General features: G+C 48.2%; 1 protein-coding gene across 1 annotated transcript; it reads right to left on the bottom strand.

Annotated features, from left to right (window-relative positions):
- Window positions 1-2,568: 2,568 nt before the first annotated feature.
- Window positions 2,569-22,512, bottom strand: IFT27 (intraflagellar transport 27). The gene is made up of 7 exons (XM_090041082.1): window positions 22,416-22,512; window positions 7,289-7,368; window positions 6,226-6,285; window positions 4,500-4,559; window positions 3,753-3,870; window positions 3,056-3,165; window positions 2,569-2,843 (listed from the first exon to the last, which is right to left on the bottom strand). Exons 1-7 carry the CDS (start codon window positions 22,447-22,449, stop codon window positions 2,745-2,747), a joined length of 561 nt encoding a protein of 186 aa, XP_089897208.1. The 5' UTR covers window positions 22,450-22,512; the 3' UTR covers window positions 2,569-2,744.
- Window positions 22,513-23,163: the final 651 nt, after the last annotated feature.

Here is a 23,163-nt window from a genome sequence, read left to right as displayed (position 1 = left end):
GTTCTAGGTTTAGACACATTTATCCTGGAAAATGTATACTTGGATGAAACAGGGAAGAAGTGCGTATCTTCCTCAGCATGCATCCTTTCTGCTGCCCTTTTACTGCTTTCTCCACTGGCCATGAGCCAAGGAGATGCAAAAGCAATAAGCTGCAAAGAACAAAACCCATGGGAACAAGGTGCTAGCAATTGAGGGAACACAAGGAAAGGGAATCTAATATTGGCCCTAGCCCCTCCCCTCACACATCCTATAGTCTGCCGACTTCCCATTCACTCACCTATCTACCCAAGCTCCGTCATAGACAAAATCTGGGTTCCACAGCCTGCCCCAACAAACCCAACACCCACATAGTTCTGTGACTCCCCATCCACACCTGTCTATCAACCTCACAAGTAGGTCCATGAGTAGATTAGGAAAATAGGTTACTTTTAAAAACATGTAAACTCACACATTTTAACAAAGTTGAGCAGACAGTGTGTAATGCCTTTAAAGTATTCTGGCACAGGAAGAGCTTAGATTTGATCTGCAGTAGGTAACGTTTTTCAAGATATTAAATTAAATATACATTTGTGATTAAAATATGTGTACAAGTTAAGCAGTAGGTTTTAATACAACCTGTTTTCTTGTTCTAGTCTGTTGGAAGAGGAAAAGGGGCAGTGGGTGAATCCCTACTGCTAGCTAATTAGATTATACATTTCATCACTCAGCCAATATATCTTTCCCTGCCTGGGCTGCATTTTTCTTCACTAACCCCTCGACAACAGCTACCCTATAAATCACTGATCACCACTGCAAGCATTCCTCTAATGAGACACTCCAGCTTTTGCTTTCACTTAATGAACAACATTCACCCATCTCCATCTTCTTGGTGCTTATTAAAAGCTATGGCACGTCTTTCTGGTGCAGATAGAAACCCCTAGTTAAAGATCACATGGCTTTCCCTTTATTTTCCCATGCCCAAAGTATTAATCCTCCATATATCAACATCGCAGGTGGTAAAGACACCTGTCATAATATTTCAAATATGAAAAGATGCATCCTGCAACATAAGCACATCGCTAGTAGAACTATAGAATGAGCCAGCTAATCGAAACAAGAGTTAAGCTTTAAAGTTCTTTAACCAAAACAACACAGCATCAAAAATAAGTATGCTTTATTCCCTGTACTGGAGATGGCTTGGACCTATCACCACATATTCTACTTAGATGCATTACATTCAACACACTTTTCCTAGCAATGGGCATGTACAACAACGTAAGAGCACAGGTTCCCAAAAGGGTTGCCTGAGAGAAATGACTCAGTGCTTAAGAAACTCCAGAAAACTCCCCTTGGTTGAGGAAGGTTGCTGTGACCTTGTAAATAGGGGAGAGCATCTGCAATTGGAACAGAAGTGCTACATCCTACCTTGAACTATACAGATGTTTTTCCCAACTTCAGGGCATCTCCTTGCACTGGAGATGTGAGTGGATTTTCACATGTGCTAAATCGGCATTGTGCTAAACAGAAAGAGAATTCTACGTGAAGACATTACCCTTCCCCACACCAAACAATTCCCTCTGCTGACGCAGAATAACTTAAAGCCAGGTGGCCTCGCTCTTCTCCTGTGTCCGGTTCTATAAATGATAGCAGAACCATGCAGTTAGCTAAGGAATGAAGAATGAATGATGAAAAATGAAAAAGTGAGGTTCTGACTTTACCAGGAGACTGGAAAACTGGACACGGTGAAGAAGGGACTAACTGTAGTCAGCAATGTAAAATAACAACCAAAAAAATTTCCCAACAAACCTAAGTCAGCGAGAAGGAGAAATGATTTTTGTGAAAATGTAAGGACAAAATAAAGAGGATTTTATCTGGAATGTGGGGAGAGATGCTAAGGGCGTAATTCTCAAATGCATACCGTAAGAGAGAGTCTCTTACTACACCAGTTGCAGCTTTTGAGGAAAGTGTGCAACCTGGGACCAGCAGAGGGCACTGTGTTGCAAGAAGTACAGAGGTACAGCAGAAAAACTCTTGGCAGCCAGACAGTTTCTAACAGGCAGAGGAAAAGAGCCAGATTGGTGTAAAAACTAGACTCTGAGAAGTCAAAACCAGACATTAGTTAGAAACAACTCTGTGCAAGGTGATGAATCCGACAGCATCATTTCTCAGAACTATATCCAATTCAAAATCAGTCTCTGCATAGGACAGACTTCTTGCCACCAGTTCTGGGCACTTCTCAGAAGACTCTGTCCTCAAGTTTATTCAAGCCACGTGTTTTCCAAGTGGATGGCCTACATCACTCCTACCTCCAATACATATATCCCATACGATACTCCTACCTCTGATACATATATCAGTACTGGATTATTTAATGTGCAAATCCCCCAGTAGCTTCCTGACTCCTTCCTGAAACCACCAGATCCTTGGTTTTAGCAGCAGAAATGCCATTCAGATAAGAAATGGGGAAATATCAAAGCAGGAAGCCAAACATTTCTAGGCTGTATTCCATCCCTGCCACACACACAACCCAAACCCAGAGAAGGGGATATAACAGAGGAAGAAACCTGAGGAAAGAATCCCTGGAAAAGCTGCCTTTCCACATGTTTATTTTTGGTTTAATTTGAATCATCAGATCATCACAAGAAAAAAAAAGTCTCATCTCTTATTTTCTCTTGTTTTCCAGTCTGTTGGATTCTATGCAACCAGGGTTTCTTCTGTTCGAAGAGGCCCCATAGGGGCTAAGCGAGTTGATATATGCAAAGACTTCACACTAGTGAATGAAAGCTTTCCACCTTCTCTTGGTATAGTCGATGGAATGAATTTGCCAGGATGTGGAAAGGGGCTTCAAAGTTTTCCATCTCCTTCTGTAAAGAGATAAGAGAGGTTATGAAAGACAGATGGAGAAAGGACTCAACTGTTTCTACTCTGTCTAATTGCTTCACTAAAAACAGATTTATACCAGACATGAGATAAACTGTAAATGATGGTACCAGAACCCTTTATTATCCCCCTCACTAAAAGAAGATAACACCACAAACACCCACTTCCACAGACATAGAAAGGAGAAGATGCTCACCACTGACGTCTCACAGTATTCCAAGCCATGGTTCTGAGCCCACTCCTGTGCCTGTTTCTGTTCCACAACTCGACGACCAATAAGGTCTGTTTTATTCCCTACCAACACACCTACAGAACAAAATGAGAGGGAGGAAAGGTTGAGCTGTTAGTGACAAATGCTATGAAAGATGGTGGATATGCTAGAAAGTAGAGAGGAAAAATAACTGGATTGATATTTTATGCAGAAAAAATGCTAAACTAGAAGGACAGTAAAAGCATCACACAGGACAGTGAAGATCAACCTCTATGGCAGGCATGCCACAAATTACCTATGCACCTTCCTTGAGTGCCACTCCAATCCCCATCCTCTGCCCAACCTGCTGCTCTGCTTTCTGGTTCCTGACCTGGGCTCCCTGTCTGATCTGCTGCTCTGATTTTTGCTCCCTGCCCTGGCTGCTGCTGTGCTGCCTGTTACCTCCAGAACCTGCCATATCACACACAGAGGCTGTCTGTGCTATTTGTGGCACCTGTGCCACATGTTGGCCACCACTGACCTAGAACATTCACTCCATTGCCTGCTTCACTTGGAGACTGGAGGAGTTGAAGGTAGCCAGGCCTGGCTTGGATTGAAAATAATGCTGTATATGCCCTATCTCAGTAGGAAACGGCAGCATGACAAAAATATTAGAAGAGGTGCAAAAATCTCTGTCTCTTACCTGGAAGGTTCCTTCCAAGTGCCTGTGCCCTCAGCTTTTCCAACCATTTGGCACAGTTGTTGAAAGACTGTTCACTGGTCACATCATACACAATACACAGAACATTGGGCTGCTCCCACTGCAGAGCAACAGAGAAACATTGTCAACTCTACTGAAACTTAACGTGGTCAACAGTTAACAAATCCCCAGGGATGGGGAAAGGAAAGAAGAAGAAGCACCTTTATGAAGAACATAGAACCCAAGACAAAACTAAAAGGATACTAATATAAAGGGACCCCACACTGAATTAAATGATCCCACCTCCCAAAATGAGAAACTACAGTTGGACAGATTCTTGAAGGAGGGAGAAACAGGGACATATTTTCTGGAATCAGAGGAAAATCGAGGAGAGTGTTGCATCCCATCAGGAGTCTTTGTGGAACAGGAAGATCAGGCTGAAGGCAAAATCTGCTGTACTAGGAGGAGCCAAATGGATGTTCCCCTAAAAGTCAAAAAGTCTCAAAGCACTTGCATCAATCTCAGTTCAGTATTCTCATGGGAAGCTTCCTCCATCATGCCACCTTCTTGTTCTTGGAAAAGAGTCCCTCTAGTGCTGTTTCAAGTTTCAGATAGAAAAAGAGATGGGGATTTCAGGCAACCTCTACACGAAGGCCAAAGCTTGCTACATCCACCAGACTGGGGATCTTAGCTCCTCTTCAAAAGAACAGCATTTCTCTACAATCAACAAGACTGATACATGATCCTTACCAGTTTCTCCAGCACCTCAGAAAATAATTCCTTGCCTGCTGAATCAAAAATGAAGAGTTCCTGAAAAGATGAGAAGAAAGAATTTGTTTTCCCCTATGGAAAACTGTCATGCAAGGACGAATTTGGAGAGTAAATCCTGAAACCTGTTGCTCTTGCTTCTAGCTCAATAGCAGTTATGGTAAGGCAGCACCATGCCCCTAGGAGCTAAGCACACAGCACTCACAGTGCACCTTGCTAAGAGCGCAAGTCAAAATGAGCAGGATTTCCTGCATAATCAATGCAGAGAGATGCCCTGCAGGGCACCAGGCCTGGACTTCACTCCAACTTAAAGGACATCTGTTGGATAAAAAACTAACCAAAATATACATAGAGATAATGGTAGTGCAGAACAGTAAGGCCTAGGGGACTGGATAGAGCCTGTGGCGGGCCAGTAGGGGGCACTCCTGTGTTGAGCCGCCCACCTCCCTGCACCCACCCACCTTCCAGGCTCCAAATGGCTCCCTAGGGGCGCCTTATGCTTGGCCGACCCCTCTCCTGGAGCACACTTGCTAGTCTGGGGGTAACATTGCCGCCACCACCCTGAGAAGGGACTGTCTCGGCCCTGTGTCCTCGGGGAAACACAGGCCTAATAGTCTGACGGGTACTCGAGCCGGTACAGGCACTTGGGGCACTTCCCCAAGTCAGGGGGCAAAAAGCAAAGTCTCCCTTAGTCCGCAGACCTAAGGGGTCTCTTAGGCATAATTTAGAACCACCCCCCAATAAGTCTCCCACACCAGTCAAAAAGGAGAACTTTATTGATTACAAGGGATAGGGGAAACTAGGGTACAGGATTGAGCAATATCTTAGAAATCCTAAAGAGCAAACAGTGTGGCTGAGGTAGCCTTTTGATCACGCATCTGTGTTACTGCCCGCTAAATATCTAATCAGATTGAGTAGCTTACTCACAAGCATCTTCCAGAGGCTGGTTGAGTTTCCCCTCTGGAGTCTTGGGGTGAGAGAGAGAGCTAGGTTCAGATGGTAAGGCTTCTCTGTCTCCCCTGCTTGGCTGCTGCTTCACCTCATGGCCAAAGAGAGCACCCCTCCTTCCCCCCCCAACCTATATAGCCCCTGTGACCTCATTCACCTGGTCCAGTGGAGGTCAGCCCCAGTTGGCTGTCAGCCAACAAATTTGTAATACATCACCTGTTACCAGGCAGATTCCAGCTCCCCAGGTAGATGCCCCTCACCCAGGTGGCTGATGCCAGTCACGTAGGCAGAGGGAGCAGGTTTCCCCCCTCCCTCAGGAATGCAGCCAGCTCAGGTTACCTAAAGAGACAGGCTGATGTGTGAATCCTCTGCTGGTCGATCTAATCACATTGTCACAGGGCAGAGATTCTGGGGAGAAACCAAGGTGGCTTTCTGCCACAGAGCCCAGCCACGAGAGTCGTAGGAAAGGGGAACTAGCCCTGGATATTCTAAATGAGAGTGCAGAGCCCTAACTAGGCTGGCAAAAGCTGCAGTTTAAGAAGGCATGTGGTATCTGAGTACACAAACATTTATGTTTTAAAAATAAAATGCACTGGAGAATCAGATATGGTGCAGGATTGGCATGATGTTTCCTAAGGCAACTTAACATCCCTGTGAACATCTGGAGAGCTCATGCAATGGTATGAGATCAGACATTCAAATAATAGATGGACTTGGAGCTCTTCACATCTCCTAACCCTTTGTGTCATGCAGGACTCACCACGCTATTGTTTGTCTCTGGAATAGCTATATTCTTCACCAATAGCTCCACGCCTGTTGTCTGTCAAGAAGAACAAGAAAAACATGGTTCAGAAAATCTTCCAGTGGCCCATTCATTTGCACATGATATACTGCTCCAGATAACCCAAATGCCAAGACCTGGTAACATGGTCTTGCAGGCAAGGGAGCACTAAGCAAGCCCTTGGAGATTTGCTCATGTGGGAAAATGGACAGAAAAGAACTAGGCTCCATAGACCAGCTTGCTAACCAGGATACTCGCTAACATCTGCAGATCTAGAGCTGGGTCTAGATTCATTAACACCTCTCCAATTGCTCCAGCTTATGTCCCCCAAGCCTCTCCACCAATTATGATATTTCCTTGGCGCCATGCCGCAGCAAGCATATGGCAATCTGGGATCCTCTTTTTATGCCTCTTCCACCTTTGATCACATTCTCTCCTTCCTATTTTTTTACTATCTTTATTCTCAATGTATGATGCATACCAGGATTTTTCTCTTGCTTTCCTATTGTATTATAAAAGCAAGAGCCACAAACTGCATCCTTTTCCTCCTAGAATCATTTCTACAGATTCTAATTACCTTGGGGCAGTGGAGCATATCTTCATATTTGTAGAGCCAAGAGCCCAATGCTTACTGGAATAAACAGTTTTTCTAGCAGCAAGCCATTTTCATACAGAGTTCCCTACAGAGGGAGAATGTCTAAGACCACAGAAGCCTGTGAAGATTTTGATACAGAAGGAAACTGATCAAAACCCTCTGCAGTATGATTTGAAGTCAACTCCCTATGAAATGGGAAATCTACTCCTCAGTTTCTTTCTGGCCTGCAGTATGAGAGAGAGATGTCTGTAAGCCACCTCCTTGAATGCATCAACCTAAAGATCTGCCAACAGTGAAAAATCAGCCTAATGCAACTGTTCATCCTCTCCTGTAGTTTCATGTTCTTTTCTCATTAATTTTTAGAGAGGTAACTGAATGACAGCTTGTATCTGCAGTTCCCTCTCAGTTCCTGTCCTTATTCCTAGCGTGTCATTCTACAAAGCTCACCATTGTGTAATTCTTCTGGAAGTGAGATCCATCGTTGCAGAACATCTGGGCCAAGGCACTCTTTCCCACTGCTGGGTCACCTGCACGGCCAATGGAAAAGAGGACTTTGTTTAGTCTTGGCCTGATAATCCTATTTCCCTGCTCCTACCAAATTCCAAAAAGAGCTATCTGTAACCTTCACCTGAAATTATAACTACTGGTCAACGTAAGTAAGAAAGCTGGAAAAAAAAAATCAACAGGGGAACTGGTTAAGGGGCGGAATAAGGTTCATCATTGTATGTCAGGGGCTTTAAGACTCTGTAATATCCATGACCGAGAGGATATTGGCCATTGGCCTGGTTTTTAGGTCAGGCCAGTCAGAACAGAATCACCTAGAAGTCAAGACAAAATGGCCATTTGTTTCAAAATTCACAAGTCTGCCCTCTGTCCTTTTACCCTACAGCAGTTCACAGTTCCCAAGCATACATCAATGTGAAGACAAACTATTAAATAAGATGAAAAGTAGACCCTATTACAGTATAAGGCCAGCCTCTCTCTCTACTTCATAGTCTCCCAAAATCCATTCCCTGCTCTAATGAGTAGGAGTTTTCAGGATGTTTACATCACTCATACCACAACAGAATTGTGAAGGTCAGTACCATTCTCCTATCAATTCTCCCCATTAACAGGTACTGACCCTGCTGTGAGACCCTAAGCAGTTTCTTGGGTCAATCCTTCAAATGGCCCCTTAGCTCCACTCTAGCTATAAGAGAAACAAGCATCTCAATATGGAGAGAAAAGATCTAATACATCCCTGTATGGAAGAAAAGCCAGCTGAAAGACTGCAGGAAAAATACCTTTTGCTTCCCCTATTCTGGGACTGGCAGATAGTGATTTGTTTCAGAGCAGGATAAGGAAGCCCCAAAGACAGGACCACTGCTGCAATAGCCTCTATGAGCTACTACAGTGGCATAAAATTGCAGAGCGTAAAAATCAAAGAATCAGAAAAATGGGGCTGGAAGGGACCTCAAGAGGTCATCTAGGCTTAACCACTGCTCAAGGTGGGATCATCCCTGATTAACTTCTTTTTAAAAAACTTTGGGAACAAGCCTCACACACAACCAGCAGGCATATTCCTGAACCATCAGAAGCCCCATTAACTTGCCACAGGTAAAGTGGGCAGATAAAGGTAATGCCCAGGCCACTTCCTAAAACATATGCTAGATCAAGGCCTCCTGCCATGCTGGCACAAAGTTAACTTAGTGTTCCCAGCGTCTAGCCGCTCCAAGCCACTTACACCTAGCCACTCCAAAGGAACTAGGGGTTAGAAACTAATTTCTCCAAAGGGTTTAAACAAACAGTTCTTAAGGAGGGACCCCAGTGACCAACCATGCTCAAGGTTAATGTTTTGCTCTGGAGATGAACGTTTTGCACTGGAGTTAAATTGTTAATACCACCAAAGCTACAAAGGGGATATGTTTTGACCCCATTACAGTTTTTCTAGACAGTATTTTGAAGCACTTTAGGAAAGCCACCTTCTCACTCAAATATCTACAGCGGGAAAATTATTCTGGGTAGTGACAATTGCTCATAGATTCCTAACACAAACGTAGTCTTTTCTAAAGCCCCCTTTTAATGTAGCTACATTTTCTCTAGGGCTGAACTGATCCCATAAAAATTTAGCCAGCAAAGACTAGTGGTTTATCCATTTCCTTCTTTGTGCGTTCAGGATTATTTTCTATAGTATGTTCTCTAGTGGTCCGACTTCCTGGGGGAGGTTATTCTGTGGCTTAATAGACCACTGCTTCTGTTAGAGGTGTGATTGACAGCCTGTGCCCAGAGCAAGCTGTTCCAGCAGGGTTTAATGCTGTGAGAATGTATATGGGGAGGCAATTTAAAAGCCAAAATTTGGCAGGTAAAAAAAGATGATGAGAGGGTTAACACTCTGGCTCTTGGCTGCACTTGCCTTCTCTATCCCTCATCCCCCCATCAGCAGCTTCCCTTGGAAGTGAGGCTCCCACCAGCATCAATGCCACGGGGGTGTCCGTGTCTATGTCCCTGTGTGGTGTCCACCTGCCTTCATTCTAGCATGTCTCTTAGGCAGCATCCAGGCCTTGTGCCCTGCTTGCCCACCCACAGCTGCTGGCTTCTGTGTTCCATGAAGTGATGTTTTTGAAGTCACTATCCAAAACTTCAATAACTTCTTTGTTTCCAGCTCCCAGTGCAAACTCTTATGGTACTGTTAGAGTGATGTTGTAGTCACGATGGTCCAGGAATTATGAGAGAGACAAGGATTTCCTAGGGTGATATCTTTTATTGGACCAATGGTATACTTGGGAAAGAATTAGAGAAGCTTTTGAATGTAAGACATTCCTCACCAGGTTTGAGGAGCGATTTGTCGTCTTCTGTCATTCCCATTGCCCTAATTAGTTTATTCCTTGTACCCTAGTCCATCACTGTACCTTTTTTTCTTATGGTAAGGTAAGGTTTCCCCTTAGTTTGGTCCTGTTTTCCCACCCTTATGCCCTCTACTATTCCTATCATCAATAATTCATTTATACTGCCAGTACTTTTCTTACTCCTCTAAAACCACTGTCCACTGGCTTTTTTAAAATATTCTTTTCACAGCATCTCTAGCCACTACCCCATCTAAAACATTCCTCTTTTTCCTTGCCAATCAGCTCAAAATATACGATTTGTGGCTGCATATCCATATATTTCCCTAGAAATAACATGGGAATCATTTTCTACCATGTAGTTAATAATCTCCTTGCTGCTAATGAAGGGCCCTTTCCCCTTCACTTTCTCTGACCTCAACGCAGCTCTCAATGCTGAGAACCCTCCATAATCACTTCCTTTGGTACACAGGAGTATCTAGTTCTACCCCACAGGGCTTTTGCTCCAACCAACTTAATTGCATTCTCTCTTCTCTAGTTTGTTGTGGCTATTTTTCTGGGTTAAGAATTTTCCCCTGTGGAAGTCTATGAGATAAGCAGAGGAGTGAGAATCTCGCTTCGTTTTACCTTAACTTGCTCACTTCTTTTCTGTCTCTAGAATGATGATTTATTTGTACTATCATAGCACCTAGGAGCCTCAGTCAGGGACCAAAATACCCCGAGGCTCTCTGCTATCCAAACAGAACAAAAAAATTAGTCTCTGCCCCAAAGGGCTGACAAGACAAGAGACATCATCAGGGTATGGATACAATAGTGAGGGGGAACACAAGGGAACAGCAAGATAACAGTGGCTAGCATGGAAGGCCAGTCACAGCACAGTGGCAGCCTAACTGATATGAAGGGTTTTGTAGACATCACAGAAAAGAGATTTTTTTTAAGAGGTTTTAATTAACAAGCTAGCTTTGAGGATGTCAAGGAAAGTGATTTTTCCACTATTCAGTAGCATTGAAGTCTCACCTGGAGTACTGTGTCCCATTTTGGACACTGCACTTCAAGGAAGATGTGGACATATTAGACAGAGTCCAGTGCAGAGTGACAAAAATGATTAGAGGTCCAGGAAAAAAAGACATATGAGGGAAGATAAAAGAATGGGCTTACTTAGTCTGTAGAAGTGAAGACTGAGGGGTGAGAGGTGCTTAATAACAGTCTTCCAATGCTTGAAGGGTTATTATAAAAGAGGATGGTGACAGACTATTCTCTATGCCTATAGGGGACAGGACAAGGAATAACTGTCCTAAGTTACAGCAAGGGAAATTTAGGTTGGAGACTGGGAAGAACTTTTTCACTATGAGGTGCTCGAGCACTGGAACAGACTACCCAGAGAGGCTGTGGACCTTCCATCCCTGGATGTTTTTAAGAGCAGATTAAAAAAGTAATGGTCTGAAACAGTTTAGACAGGGATGAACCTGGTGGTGGGGGTGTGTACTACATAACTCAGTGGACAGGCTGTGAAGGACTTTGAAAGTGGAGACAAGTAGTTTATGATTGGTGTAATAGAGAAGGGGGAGCCAATGGAAGGGTATCTGGAATCAAATGACCTCACCAAAGGAGGGGCAAGGTCTTTGCAACAGTATTCTGGATGGAGGAGAATGAAGCAAGCTTGCATTGGTCAAGCCCAGAAAGCAGGATGCTGCAATAGCTGAATTGGGAGGTGACAAGAGTCTGGGCTTTGTGGATGGATGGGAAAGGCCATGCCTTAGAGTGGTAATGCACAAAGAGTCTGCAAAAACTTAGATGCAGCCTGCATGTTACAACCTAGGGAGAGGTGCAAGACAAAGATAATGAGATGTAGTTAGCAATGTTAGTCTGAAGTCAGGTAGAAGGCAGAGTACGATTTGTACCTTGAACTTCAGCTCATGAGACCTTGTGCTATACTGGGCAACTGTCAATCCTCTGGGTCATGGTGTACATGTAAGAGGTCTAGTCAGGTGCCTGATGATCCGCTTGTGGCTGACAAGTCCAGGTCGAGAGTGACAGCTTGTTACAAGTTTCACAGATCCATGTGTTGTCTGAGCTGGTGTCCAGCACGCTACTTCCTCCTTTCTCGTTTTGTTTCCCTCTTCTGGTTCAAAGCCACTTAATGTTGAGCTGCGCCCAGTGCCAGATGTCCCCTCCAGATTGAATGGGATTCTGTGCACTTCTCCCAGCTTTCTACGTCAATGTTGAATAACTTCATATAATTTTTGCACACGTTGTGGTTCTGCCAAGGACAATCCTGCTTTCTAGGGCTGCCTCAAATCTCACTGTATAAAATATTCTTGGGGATAGAATCTCCTTCCATTCTCTTGATACGGCCAAGCCATCACAACCTCCTCCTCTTGACAGTAGTTTCTGAGTACATCAGTCCTGCGCACTCCAGCACCTGTTTGGCATTTTGTCTTCCCACTTTGTTTTCAGGATCTTGAGCAGGCATGTCGTGTGGAAGCTGTTCAGTCTCTTCATGTGCCTAGCATACAAAGTCCACATTTCTGAACCATAAAGCAGGGATGACAGCACGCAAGCCTCATAGATTTGCATCTTCACCCTAGTTGATAGTTTGTTGTTATTCCATGCATGTTTCTGTAATAGCCCAACTTTTGTAGCAGCTTTTCTGATTCTGTTAGTTATTTTAGTCTGAAGGTCAAGATCCCTGCTGATCTTAGAACCCAAGTAGCAAAAGCTGTCAATGATGACCCTCAAGCGTGATGTCAGGCACTGGTTCTTCCACCCCTTGTACATGAGCACAGTTTTCTTGAGACAATTGTCGACCCAAAGCTCTTGCATGACGCAGAAAAACCTGCCCAAGAGATTCCGTAGGGAAGATTCACTGTGGGCTTGTGCTATAGATACATCTACTTTGGTCAGGCTACAAGGTGCAAATCTACCTGGCCTTCTAATGCTTCAGGTCTAAGCAAAAGGCATAATAGTGATATTCACTTCAAGGACTGAGAAAAGATTCAGTTGTGAGGCCTTTGGCAAGAGAAAAAAAAAGAGGAGCTCTTCTAGCTATGTTGAGCTTGTAGTAATGGCTAGTTATGACCATTGAGATGCCTGGGAGAGGCCAAGGCTCCTGCTTTGACGAACAGCTGGAGCACAGGCAAGGACCTGTGAGGTGTCCATAGGGGGTTGATGGATGTCATACAAGAGTAGGGCTGGAAGAGACCTCATAAGGTTGTCTAGTCCAGTCCCCTGTGCAAGGCAGGATCACCTTAATGAAAGTATATCAGCCAAGTGCCTGCCCAACCTGTTCTTGCAAAATTCATGAACTCATTATCACTCAGACTCACCAATCCTGAGAAAGTTCCCTCTGATTCCATCTGTCCAGAGCAGGTCATAAGGGAGCCACTTCAAGAGCAGAAATTGTTGAGAAAGACCCTGGGAGGCCTCCATCCCACTTGGTGGAGTTTGGAGAACAGCTGGAGGCAGTGGTCCCCAAACTGTGGCTTGCCTATAAGATACCCCCTCCCCCTCGCCACAGCTTAGGGTCACTGGGCAATGTTAATGATTCCCTTCTAATAGTCTAAAGGAATGATAGGACCATAGGAAAGTACAGCTGGAAGAGACCTTATGAGGTTGTCTAGTCCAGTGGTTCTCACCTTTTTTGTACCAGGACCTATTTGTAAACATCAGAGGACAGCCCTGACCCAGTGCCCCTCACTCCTGACCTGCTGCCCCCCGCCCCCAGGCTCCAGCCCTGGGGGGGGACAAGCAGCTGGAACTCTGCCAGCCTGCAAGGGAAAAGTCGTGGTTTCCCACATTTTTCTCCATTAAAGGAGAATCCATTTTTAAGGTCTGGTCATAACCCTTTCATATATTCTTGAAACTCACTTTTGGGTTGAGAAACGCTGGTCTAGTCTAACCATCTGCAAAATCAGAGGTCTGTCCCTAACTAAACAATCCTAGCCAAGTGCTAGCCCAGTCTGTCCTTGAAAATTCATACATTCTTCACCACTCAGACCGATGGGTCTGAGCAAGCACCTTTGAATTCCATCTTTCTACAGCAGGTCATGAAGGAGTCCCTTCCTCAAGGGCAGGAATGCCTGAAAAAGCCCCTGGAAGATCTCCACCCCACTCCTAAACCATGTCTTGCAGGCAACAGGTTGCCCATGAGATCTCCTGACATGGCCTGTGGCTGATGGCGAATGTTAATGTTTACTTTCTAATAGCCTATAGGATCATCGGAAAGAAGAGCTGGAGAAGACCTCATATGTTCTCAAAGCAGAGGACTGACTAAACTATACCAGGCAAATGTCTGTTCAACCTGCTCTTGAAAACTCGTGAATCGTTCACCACTCAGACCCATCAACCCCAAGAGACCCACTCCTCCCTCAGATTCCATTTTCTATAGCACGTCTTGAGGAAGCTGCTTCCTTAAGGACAGGAATGGCCGAGAAAGGCCCTGGGAGGCATCCATCCCGCTCAGTGGAGTTTGGAGAACAGCTCAATGCAGTGGTCACCAAACCACAGCTGGAGGGCAACAAGTTACCTATGAGACCAGCCCCACCTCCCCCCACAACACAACTCATGACCACTGGGGAATGTTAATGATTCTCTTCTAATAGTTTAATGCATTGCTTCCCAAGCTTTTCCTCAGCATGACGCCATTTATGACCTCATTTCCTCACCATGACCCCTCACTCCCAACCCGCAGTTCCCCACCTCCCCAGGTGCTCCTTACTCCCCACCTACAGCCCCCTGGTCCTATCATTGCCCCTCAGTCCCCACTCCCAGCCTGCTGGTGCACCCCCTCTTGTGACCCACAGCCTCCTGCCCCCTCCCTCAGCTCTGCTCGAGGGGGCCCCCAGCTGCCAGGGCTACAGGACCAGGGCCAGGGCCCACAGACCCTTGCCCACCCCAACAGTGTAGTGCCAGATGCTGCCTGCAGGAGGTGGTAACTGCTGCAGCCAGAGCGGATCATGAAGCTGCCATGGCTCAGCAGGCAGGACCTGGTGTGGGAAGGCAGGGAAGTCTGGTGATGCTGCAGGGAGCCCCACGCTGGCCAGTGAGGTATCCCCTGCCTGCCTGGCAGCAGCAGCAGTGGCAGCATGGAGTTGTGCCCTCTGCTGCTGCCAGGTGGACAGGGGGCAACTCACCATGGCCGTGTGGCTGGCATGGGACTCCTGGCAGTAACACTAAGCCCCCCACCCTGCTCTGCTGTGGAGGCCCTGGGGGAAGGGCAGCAGGGGAGCCCCAAGCCTGTATCTGTCCCTGCCCTGCACACAAATCTGGGGAGGCATGTGCCCCCTCCATGCCTTCCTCCCTGGAAGCGCACAACTCCATTTTTTATTGTTGTGACCTCAAATGGGATCATGACCCCAAGATTGGAAACCACTGGTCTAAAGGAATCCAAGAGAGCAGAGCTGGAGGAGACCTCATGAGGTTGCCTAGTCCAGTCCTGTATGCAAGACATCTCTGCCTAAACCATCTGCAAGGCTCCTGCACGGCAGCCTGGGTCAGTTCTGTCAGGCTCAGGGAAGCTCCTGTCCTACAGCCCTTGTTAAGTGCACTGACCCAGTGCATTTAACCCTCATCACGGCCAGCTGACCCCCAGACCCTTCTCTCATGTTGGTTACAGAGCTGCATTTAAGGAACTCCTTCAGCACCTGAGCCTTGCTGCACAACACACCAGTCTTCAGTCTCTGAGCATCTCCTGTCACAACAACATCTCTGGCTTCCCTGGCTCCTGACTCTGCCTTCAGCTTGCAAAAGATTTCAGCCTTTGGATTCTTCCTGCCAACCTGTTTCCTGACCCCTGGCTTGGCTTACTCCTGGACTCTGCCCTATGGATTATCCTTTGGATTTGGTAACTAGGTTTCTGATTCCTGGCTTGGACAGGACATGCCCTAGGGTGGCTGTGACACACCCTGGTGATTGTATTAGTCCTGCCCAGCTCTCGCTCATGTCTCACAGGATTTTCCACTGATGTCTTACCTGCCACACTGTGGTGGTGTTAATGAAGAGGAGAGGGTACCCTTAGAGGCTGGCCAGCTCTGGGTGCTCTTCCTACTCCTTTAGCTACTTGTGCACTTGACTTAGCCTACTTGGTTTGGGCCTCAGACCCTGACACACAGTCTCTCTCTTTCCCATTCTCCTTCTGTACCAGGCTAATGCTGGGTCCTTCAGACTCCGACCCTTGACTAGGCTTCCGCTTTTTTGGCCTCATCCCAAAAAGGTTCTTCCTTTAGCTAAGACCCCTCAGCCCAGGCCCACTGATTAGGGCGCTGGCTCTACGGGCCTTAGCCTCCCAGCAGAGTGCCTGCCAGGTACCCTGCTTGTGGACCCTTCCACCCCTGTAGCTGCTCCCAGTTTTAAACTTAAACACATAGGGCAGCTATACATGTGACGGAGCTCTGCTCAGATGCATGCTAATTAGTACAGGTCAGAACAGACTCAATTAATTAAGTGTGCTGGAGCATGCTAATTAGTGTGCTCCAGTAGTCACCAAATCCCGTGTATTCAGCATCTCATGTTTCAAAATGGTGGCAGGGTGCTTTAACTAAAGCTCATTCAGCAGCTCTCAGGGTCACTATAATTAAAGTGTCCCCCCCCCGGAGCACGTGTATAGATGCCTGTAGGTAAAAAAAACCAGAACACAAACTGTTAACTATCCAGTTGCAACTCAACTACAAACCTCTTGGGGTCATAACAATTGCCACCTCCACAAGGAGCTCCCCAGTCTCCTGGGTACCTCCTCTTTCATACTTACCAGCTCTGGCCTCCATTTCTCTCCCCTGCCCCCCCATCTTCCTTGTCTGCAGGCTTCAACTGTGAGACCTATCTCAAAGACCGTGCTTATACGTGGCCAAGACCTGCACCTTTCCCAGTCACCTGATTGCTGGCCCTGAAGGTAGGCCTGAGTGTTCCTGCTCTGCTTAATGAACTAATTGGCTTTTCTTGCCTCACAGGCTTCCCCAACATCTTAGCACTCTGGCATCCAGCCTGGCATCCCATGCAGGTTGCTTTCTGCATCCCTTTTTCCCTTGCAAACCCCAACAACCTGGATCTAGAAAGGGTCTGTCCCCCACTCCTTTCCCTCTGTTGGATTCGGGTAACAGGGCTTGGGGTTCCTCAGTACACTGCCCCTTGGCATCGGCTTGTCCTTTTGGCTTCTGACCCCTTACCCCTGCACGAGGCTGAGGTTGGCATCTTATTCTTGTTTCCTTGGTCTGGGTGCTGTAGCAGGTCAGTGGCCACAGGGCAGCTATGACACCTGGTGGCCGTGCAGTCCCTGCTCGGCTCAGATTCAGTTGCAGCCCTTCCCTTGTATCTTTCCTGTCATGCCTTGATCTTAATAAATGTTATAACAGGGAGGCTGCCTGTGGGTTATACACGAGCTGGAGCCTGTGTCAGTCCCCAGTGGGCTCTCCCTGAGCCCCCTCAGTAACAGTCCTGTGTCTCAGAGCAGCAGGCCCTCTCAGCCTGCCTGGGCCCCTGGTCACCTTAGGGGCTCCTTCTGTGGCTCTAAATCCTTCCCTACACCATGCCCCAAGCTTTGGGACTGTTCTCTCTATGATACTGTCTATACATACACTTGGCCCCCTTACACCTTCAGAGCCCTCTGGTCCCTTACAGTCTCTACCTGGACTCTCGGACCTCTGTCCCACACACAGCCATTTCTCTGGGCTCTTGAAACCCTGGTCCTGTGTGCCACCTCTCCTCTGGGCTCAGGGAACCTTTGGTCCAGCTTAGGCCTTCCCTGGGCAGCAGGACCCTCTGTGGGTTCAGAATAGAACACAGGCCACTTGTTTGAAAAAAAACTCAGTCCTTCTCTGCCCAGGAGCTTGCCTCTGCTCCCAGGCCTGCAGAGTTTCTTATAAGTTGCAGTCCTTTCAGAAACCCTGCTGCCCAGAGCACCTCCCCCCACAGCTGCCAGGGAGACGGACGGTAGGGCTGTGCAGAGAAGGTAGTATTCAATTTGACAGCCATGCTGAATATTAAATTGGGTCCTGCTTTGATTTGCTGTCCGCTTCGACGTGAGGTCAAAGCTCAGTCGAATATTTGAGCTGCTTCCACTTCCCCATAGGCTACAACGGGGAAGGTTGAAGCAGGCAATAACTTTGGCATTTCTTGTCTGATTTTGGTGAAACTTGCAGGAATGGTAGCTCCTGAGGAGCCCACAAAGCCTGCCAACTTTCAACAAGATAGGTTCAGGGGCTGCAGAGAAACTGCACCCCAAATTCTTGAGAGAAAAACTCCTGTGACTTCCTTGTGGAAAGCCACAGGGAGCTCACAACTGCAGACTTGTTAGCCCCTGAGGCGCCCACAAAGCCTGCCAACTTTCATGGTGATAGGTGCAGGGGTTTCGGGGAAACTGCACCTTAGGCTGTTGACAGACAAAACTCATGATCCAGATGGAGTGAGGAGGGTGGCATTTGCTCTGTTTGCACCTGGAGCTTGGGGAAGCCCAGCAGCAGGAGGTTCACCTTGAGGAACACCAACTGCTCCACCAAACCAGGATCCAAGCAGGTGTGGTGGGGTGTCATGACATCTGCAGCCATGCTGAACACCCTCTCGCCTGGCACACTGGTCGGTAGACAGGACAGGTATTCCTGGGCTAATGTGGCCAGATCCAGCCACATCGGGCTGCAGGCTCGGCAATATAGGCAGACACCATGATGTGAGGGCTGTCTACCTGATCCTGGGGTCTGGACCCCCTAATGTTTGCCATGGCCTTAGCCCATATTGGCAGCGCCTGTGGTGGAGGGGAAGACTGGCTCGTGGATGGGGGGCTGGGTTCAGGCAGTGGATCCCCCTGATCCACTTCCCCCTGCCTCCACCGTTCTGCCTCTGTCACTTTCTTAATAAGTACCTCCCTCCAGTGACTCAGTGTCTCGCTGTCACATATGGTGCCCTTCACCCTTGGGTCACAGATGGTGGCCAGCATATGCACTGTGTAGGACCCCAAGGGTTCAAGCCTTTTCCTAAGGCCTCCTTCAGCTGCCTCACCAGTGCCTGCACATCTGGTGAAAGTAGCCTGTCCCAGGCAGGAACACTGGCCCCCAGGAAGCTCTCCATTTGGCTGCGGAGCTCCTTCACTATGGGGGCCACCTGGCTGAGGAAGGCATCAGCAGCACTGAGGGTCTCAGTGGCCTCGAGAAAGGGCTTGAGGACCAGCAAGATCTGTGAGATGGCATCCCACTCAGCTTTGGTCAGGGGCCCACTGATCCCAATTTCCCCAAGCAAGGCCAGCTCACGGATGGCCTTATGTTGCTCCATCCGCCTCTCAAGCATCAGGTATGTCGAGTTCCACCGAGTCTCCACATCCTGCATGATTCTGCACTGCGGGACATTTAGCTCTGCTTGTTTGTCCTGCAGCATCTTGCCCCCCTTGATGCTCCGGTGGAAGTAGTCTGCCACCTTCCTGCATCTGGAAATCAGCCTGCTGGTTTTGCTGGCGCCATCACTGGCAGCCCTGTCCCCCTCCAACGCATCCCTCACAATCAGATGTAAGTTGCGTGCCACACAGTGAATATCAGCAAAGTTGGCATCACGGACTGCCTTAACCATATTGGCCTCATTGTCAGTGACCATGAAGCCGCGGGTGAGCTCGGCCTGCCCAACGCCCAGCCACCCCCTGCACCATGTGGTTCATGGCCCCCCTTATCTTTGCTGCTGTGTGGGACTCATTCATCACCTTGGCGTGAAGGAGAGCCCACCGACAGCCTGACTGGCCACACCAGTGCCCTGTGTGGGAGAGGCATGCGTGATCTCCACCCTGGCTGCTCCAGATGTCTAAGGTAAAGTGTACGGTCACCTGCAGACCTGCCTTGTGCAGCTCCTCCCTCAAGTGCTCCCTGCATGCTTCGTACAGGGAGGGCACCAACGTCCTGCTGAAGGTAGTGCATGCGGGCACCTGGTAGGATAGAGCCAGCACTGCCAGGAGCTGCCTGAACCCTGGCCACTCAACACAGGTGAAGGGCTGGCCATCCAGAGCAAGCATCTCCACAGTGGTCTGGGTGACTTTGCTCACATTTGCAACTGGTCCCTTTTGCCCCCAGTGTTCCAGGGTGCCCTGCCTCTGCTGTGGGGGGATGGGGGCTGTGAAGAGAGCAGGGGCCGTTTCTGTGGCAAAGGGGTGGTACCTGCGGAGATGATTCAGCATCCCTGAAGTGGTCATGCGCTTTGTTCCCTTGCCCCAGCTGATTTTGGCTCGGCAGTGCACGCAGATAGCAAACACGGGATCATCTGCCAGCTCATAATGATCCCAGACCACGCTAGTACTAGGCCTTTCCCTCTGGCATGCTGGTGGATCTGCGGATGCTGCTGATCTTTCCCCCTCTTCAGCAGTCAGAGGCACAGCAAGAGAAAGAGCAGACTCAGTTGAGCCGCTTGCCTTCACCTGTACAAAGGCACCTTCTGAAGTGCCTTCTGGGAAAGACCTCGTGGCTTGAAAGGAAAAAACCCGAGGGGTGTCGAGCACCAACTCGAGTGATTCCCCCTCCTTCCCCAGAACTTCCTTTGCCAGGGCACTGAGATCCAGAGCCAGCACCAGCTCTTCTTTTGGCGCTGGGAGGCTCAGCATAGGCAGTGACACAGGGGTGGAATGCGCTGCTGTGCTGGTTCCAGTTATGGTGAGAGGGGCTGTGGCTGCTGTGTCTGGACCTGAGAGTCCCAGGCACAGGCAGTGCCTCTGGTGGCACTGTTGCTCCCCTCTCTTTACTGCTTGTAGTAGCCTCATCCCTTGTAGCAGGAGGAAAGAGGCTGCGTTTGAGTTTGGCGGGGGGAGAAACTGCAGCAATCCCGCTTGCAACCCCCCTTGTTCCCCTTCGCACAGGCTGGCCAGTGTGGCCACCTGCCTTTCCACCCTGCTCATAATGTGTTCCTTCGTATGTAAACTGGAACCTCTAAATGTGCTGTGCGCCGCAGATTAGATTTCTGGATGTGTTTGTATGTGCAGATAATATACTGAGAAGCGTTGGTGTGGTGGAAAGAATGAATGATGTATAAAAATACATATATAAACTAAATTCCTATATGTAGACTAGATCCTAGGCTACTACTAACCCTATCCAATATAACTGTAAACTAATATGAAAAGTAGTTATAACATAAAAGCACCAAGTTCTCAGAAATCCCTGTTGCTAGCATTGCAAACAGGGAATCTGTTGAAGATCAGGGCTTCCAGCCGTTGTGGCCTGACACAGAGGTGCTGGAGAACACCAGCAGCTCAGAAACTGACCCCAAGGTGAAAGCAGGGGAGCTGAAAAACTGCTGCCGTTTCTGCATTTTCTCTGGCCCTCCCCCAGCGCACTGGGATTGGAAGGGACCTCAGAGAATGCTGGCAGGTCACTGGCCAGCCACACGTCAGTCATAAAAGCACTCCTTCCCTCCCCTACTTTCCTTTTTTTTCTCCTACCACAGGGAATCCAGTATTATTGGCGAGTCGAATATTCGACCCTTGTCAAATATTCGACCCGCACTGTTAATATTCGACTTCCAGTATTCGATTCGACAGCTATTTGACCAGCTGCTATTTGACTTGACTTTCACTTTCCAAGGTCAAATATGTCGAATATCTGTCAAATCAAATATTAAGTCAAAGCTTTGCACAGCCCTAACGGACAGGCTCAGGATCTGGGCTTACATAGCTCCAGCCAGAACCCTCTTCTGGTCAGGCGAGTGTCATTAGCCACCTGCAAGCACCTCACAGGCTGCTAGCTCCTTTCAAGGAGAAGGCAAGTTGTTTGGGTAGATGTGATCTCTTTTATTACCCCAACTAAATACAGGCATACCTCGGAGATATTGCGGGTTCGGTTCCAGACCACCGCAATAAAGCAAATATCGCAATAAAGCGAGTCACACAAATTTTTTGATTTCCCAGTGCATATAAAAGTTATGTTTACACTATACTGTAGTCTATTAAGTGTGCAATAGCATTATGTCTAAAAAAAAATGTACATACCTTAATTAAAAAATACTTTATTGCTAAAAAATGCTAACCGATGGAAAAATGGTGCTGATAGACTTGCTCAACGCAGGGTTGCCACAGACCATCAATTTGTAAAAAATGCAATATCTGCGAAGCGCAATAAAGCGAAGCGCAATAAAACGAGGTATGCCTGTAGTTGGAAAAAAGTTCTTAGCAAGCCTTTGGGCACAAACACCCTTCATCAGGCATAGAGAGACTCTGCTGGTGTTATGTAGTCTCCAAGGTAGAAAAGAAGCTAACTTACAATGAGGATGTCTGTGAAAATGCAAGTGAGTGGAAGTTGGGAAGACAAGGGGTAGAGATGGGGCGGAGGGGAGGGAGGGAAAAGCGTTAAGGAGACTAGAAACAAAGGGCACAAACAGTGAAGTTCAGATTGGACATAAGGAAAAAACTTCTTTACAAGTTGAGTTCCGAGGGTCTGACCAGACCCCCCATGAAAGCCAGTGGTCAGCAGGAGGCAGGTTCCCCAGGGTGTCAGATGCTATGCGGGCTGTAACGCCTCAAATCCAAGGTTTATATCGCATCCGTTACTTTTTGCACCCAGTAGATCTACGAAGTGAAGCTCGCAGGCTCCCGTTTCGTTAAGTCCCTTGAAGAAGCACGGACCGCCCCCCCCCTTAAAAAAAGGGGTTTTGCATCCAATCCCAGCCTCCCCCGCTCCACGCCCAGCTCTACCTACTGGTCCTGGCGGCCGCGACACCCCCACGTGGCCCCTACGGCTCGAGGCCCCCTCAGGCCCCACGGCCGAGCCGCGGGAGTCCCGCAGCCTCCTCCCGGCACTCACCGGCCAGCAGGCACTTGGCGGCCAGCTTCGCCATGCTCCGCGCGCGCGTCAGGCCTCGGCGGTTTCCTAGCAACAGCCTCCTCACCGCTCGGGGAAGGGGCGGGTCTTATCCGGAACAACCATTGGCTGCAAGAGCTGTCCATCATCCGCCCACCGCTCCGGCCCCATTTGTTTTCCCCACCCCTCCCCATGAGACTCTTCTCATTGACTCGAAGGCACGTCCATCCAAGAAGACTCCCTCGTCATTGGGGAAGGGGGCTATCAATCAAGCCCGGAATGTCCCGCCTATGGAGAGGGGTTGAGTTCTGTATCGAGCTCTGGCTGCTTCCTCCCAGCAACTCGTGACACTGCATGAACCCTTTTTTTTAATTGGCCCGATCACGGAGGACCGTACTATTTATTGGTGGGGGAAGCTTGGTGTGGGATAAATGCAAGGAAGGGGATACAGAGACAAACACGTAACCTTGCTATTTCCTTGGGGGCGCCTGTGCAGTGTATTGGGGGCGCGGAGGGGGAAACGTACCATTATTGCTCAGGCTTTCCCCCCACCCCACGCAGTGGGCTTTTCCATGCCGTTCTGGAGCGAACGCTAAGGGACTAGGTTCTCTGCGCATGCGCCTCCCAGGGTCCTGCCCACTATCCTGCACGTGGTCGTTGCTGGGTGGTGGGTGGAGCACGTGTCTGTCTTGCCCAGGCTCAAGGGGATGCGAAGTTCGCTCAGGGCTGTGTCGAGCCTTGACCACTGGAG

This window comes from Crocodylus siamensis, chromosome 4 (assembly GCF_052110815.1).
Source record: "Crocodylus siamensis isolate JL-2025a chromosome 4, ASM5211081v1, whole genome shotgun sequence".
NCBI lineage: Eukaryota > Metazoa > Chordata > Crocodylia > Crocodylidae > Crocodylus > Crocodylus siamensis.
Note: the sequence above shows the minus strand (reverse complement) of the source record. Positions and strands in the feature narration are given on the sequence as shown.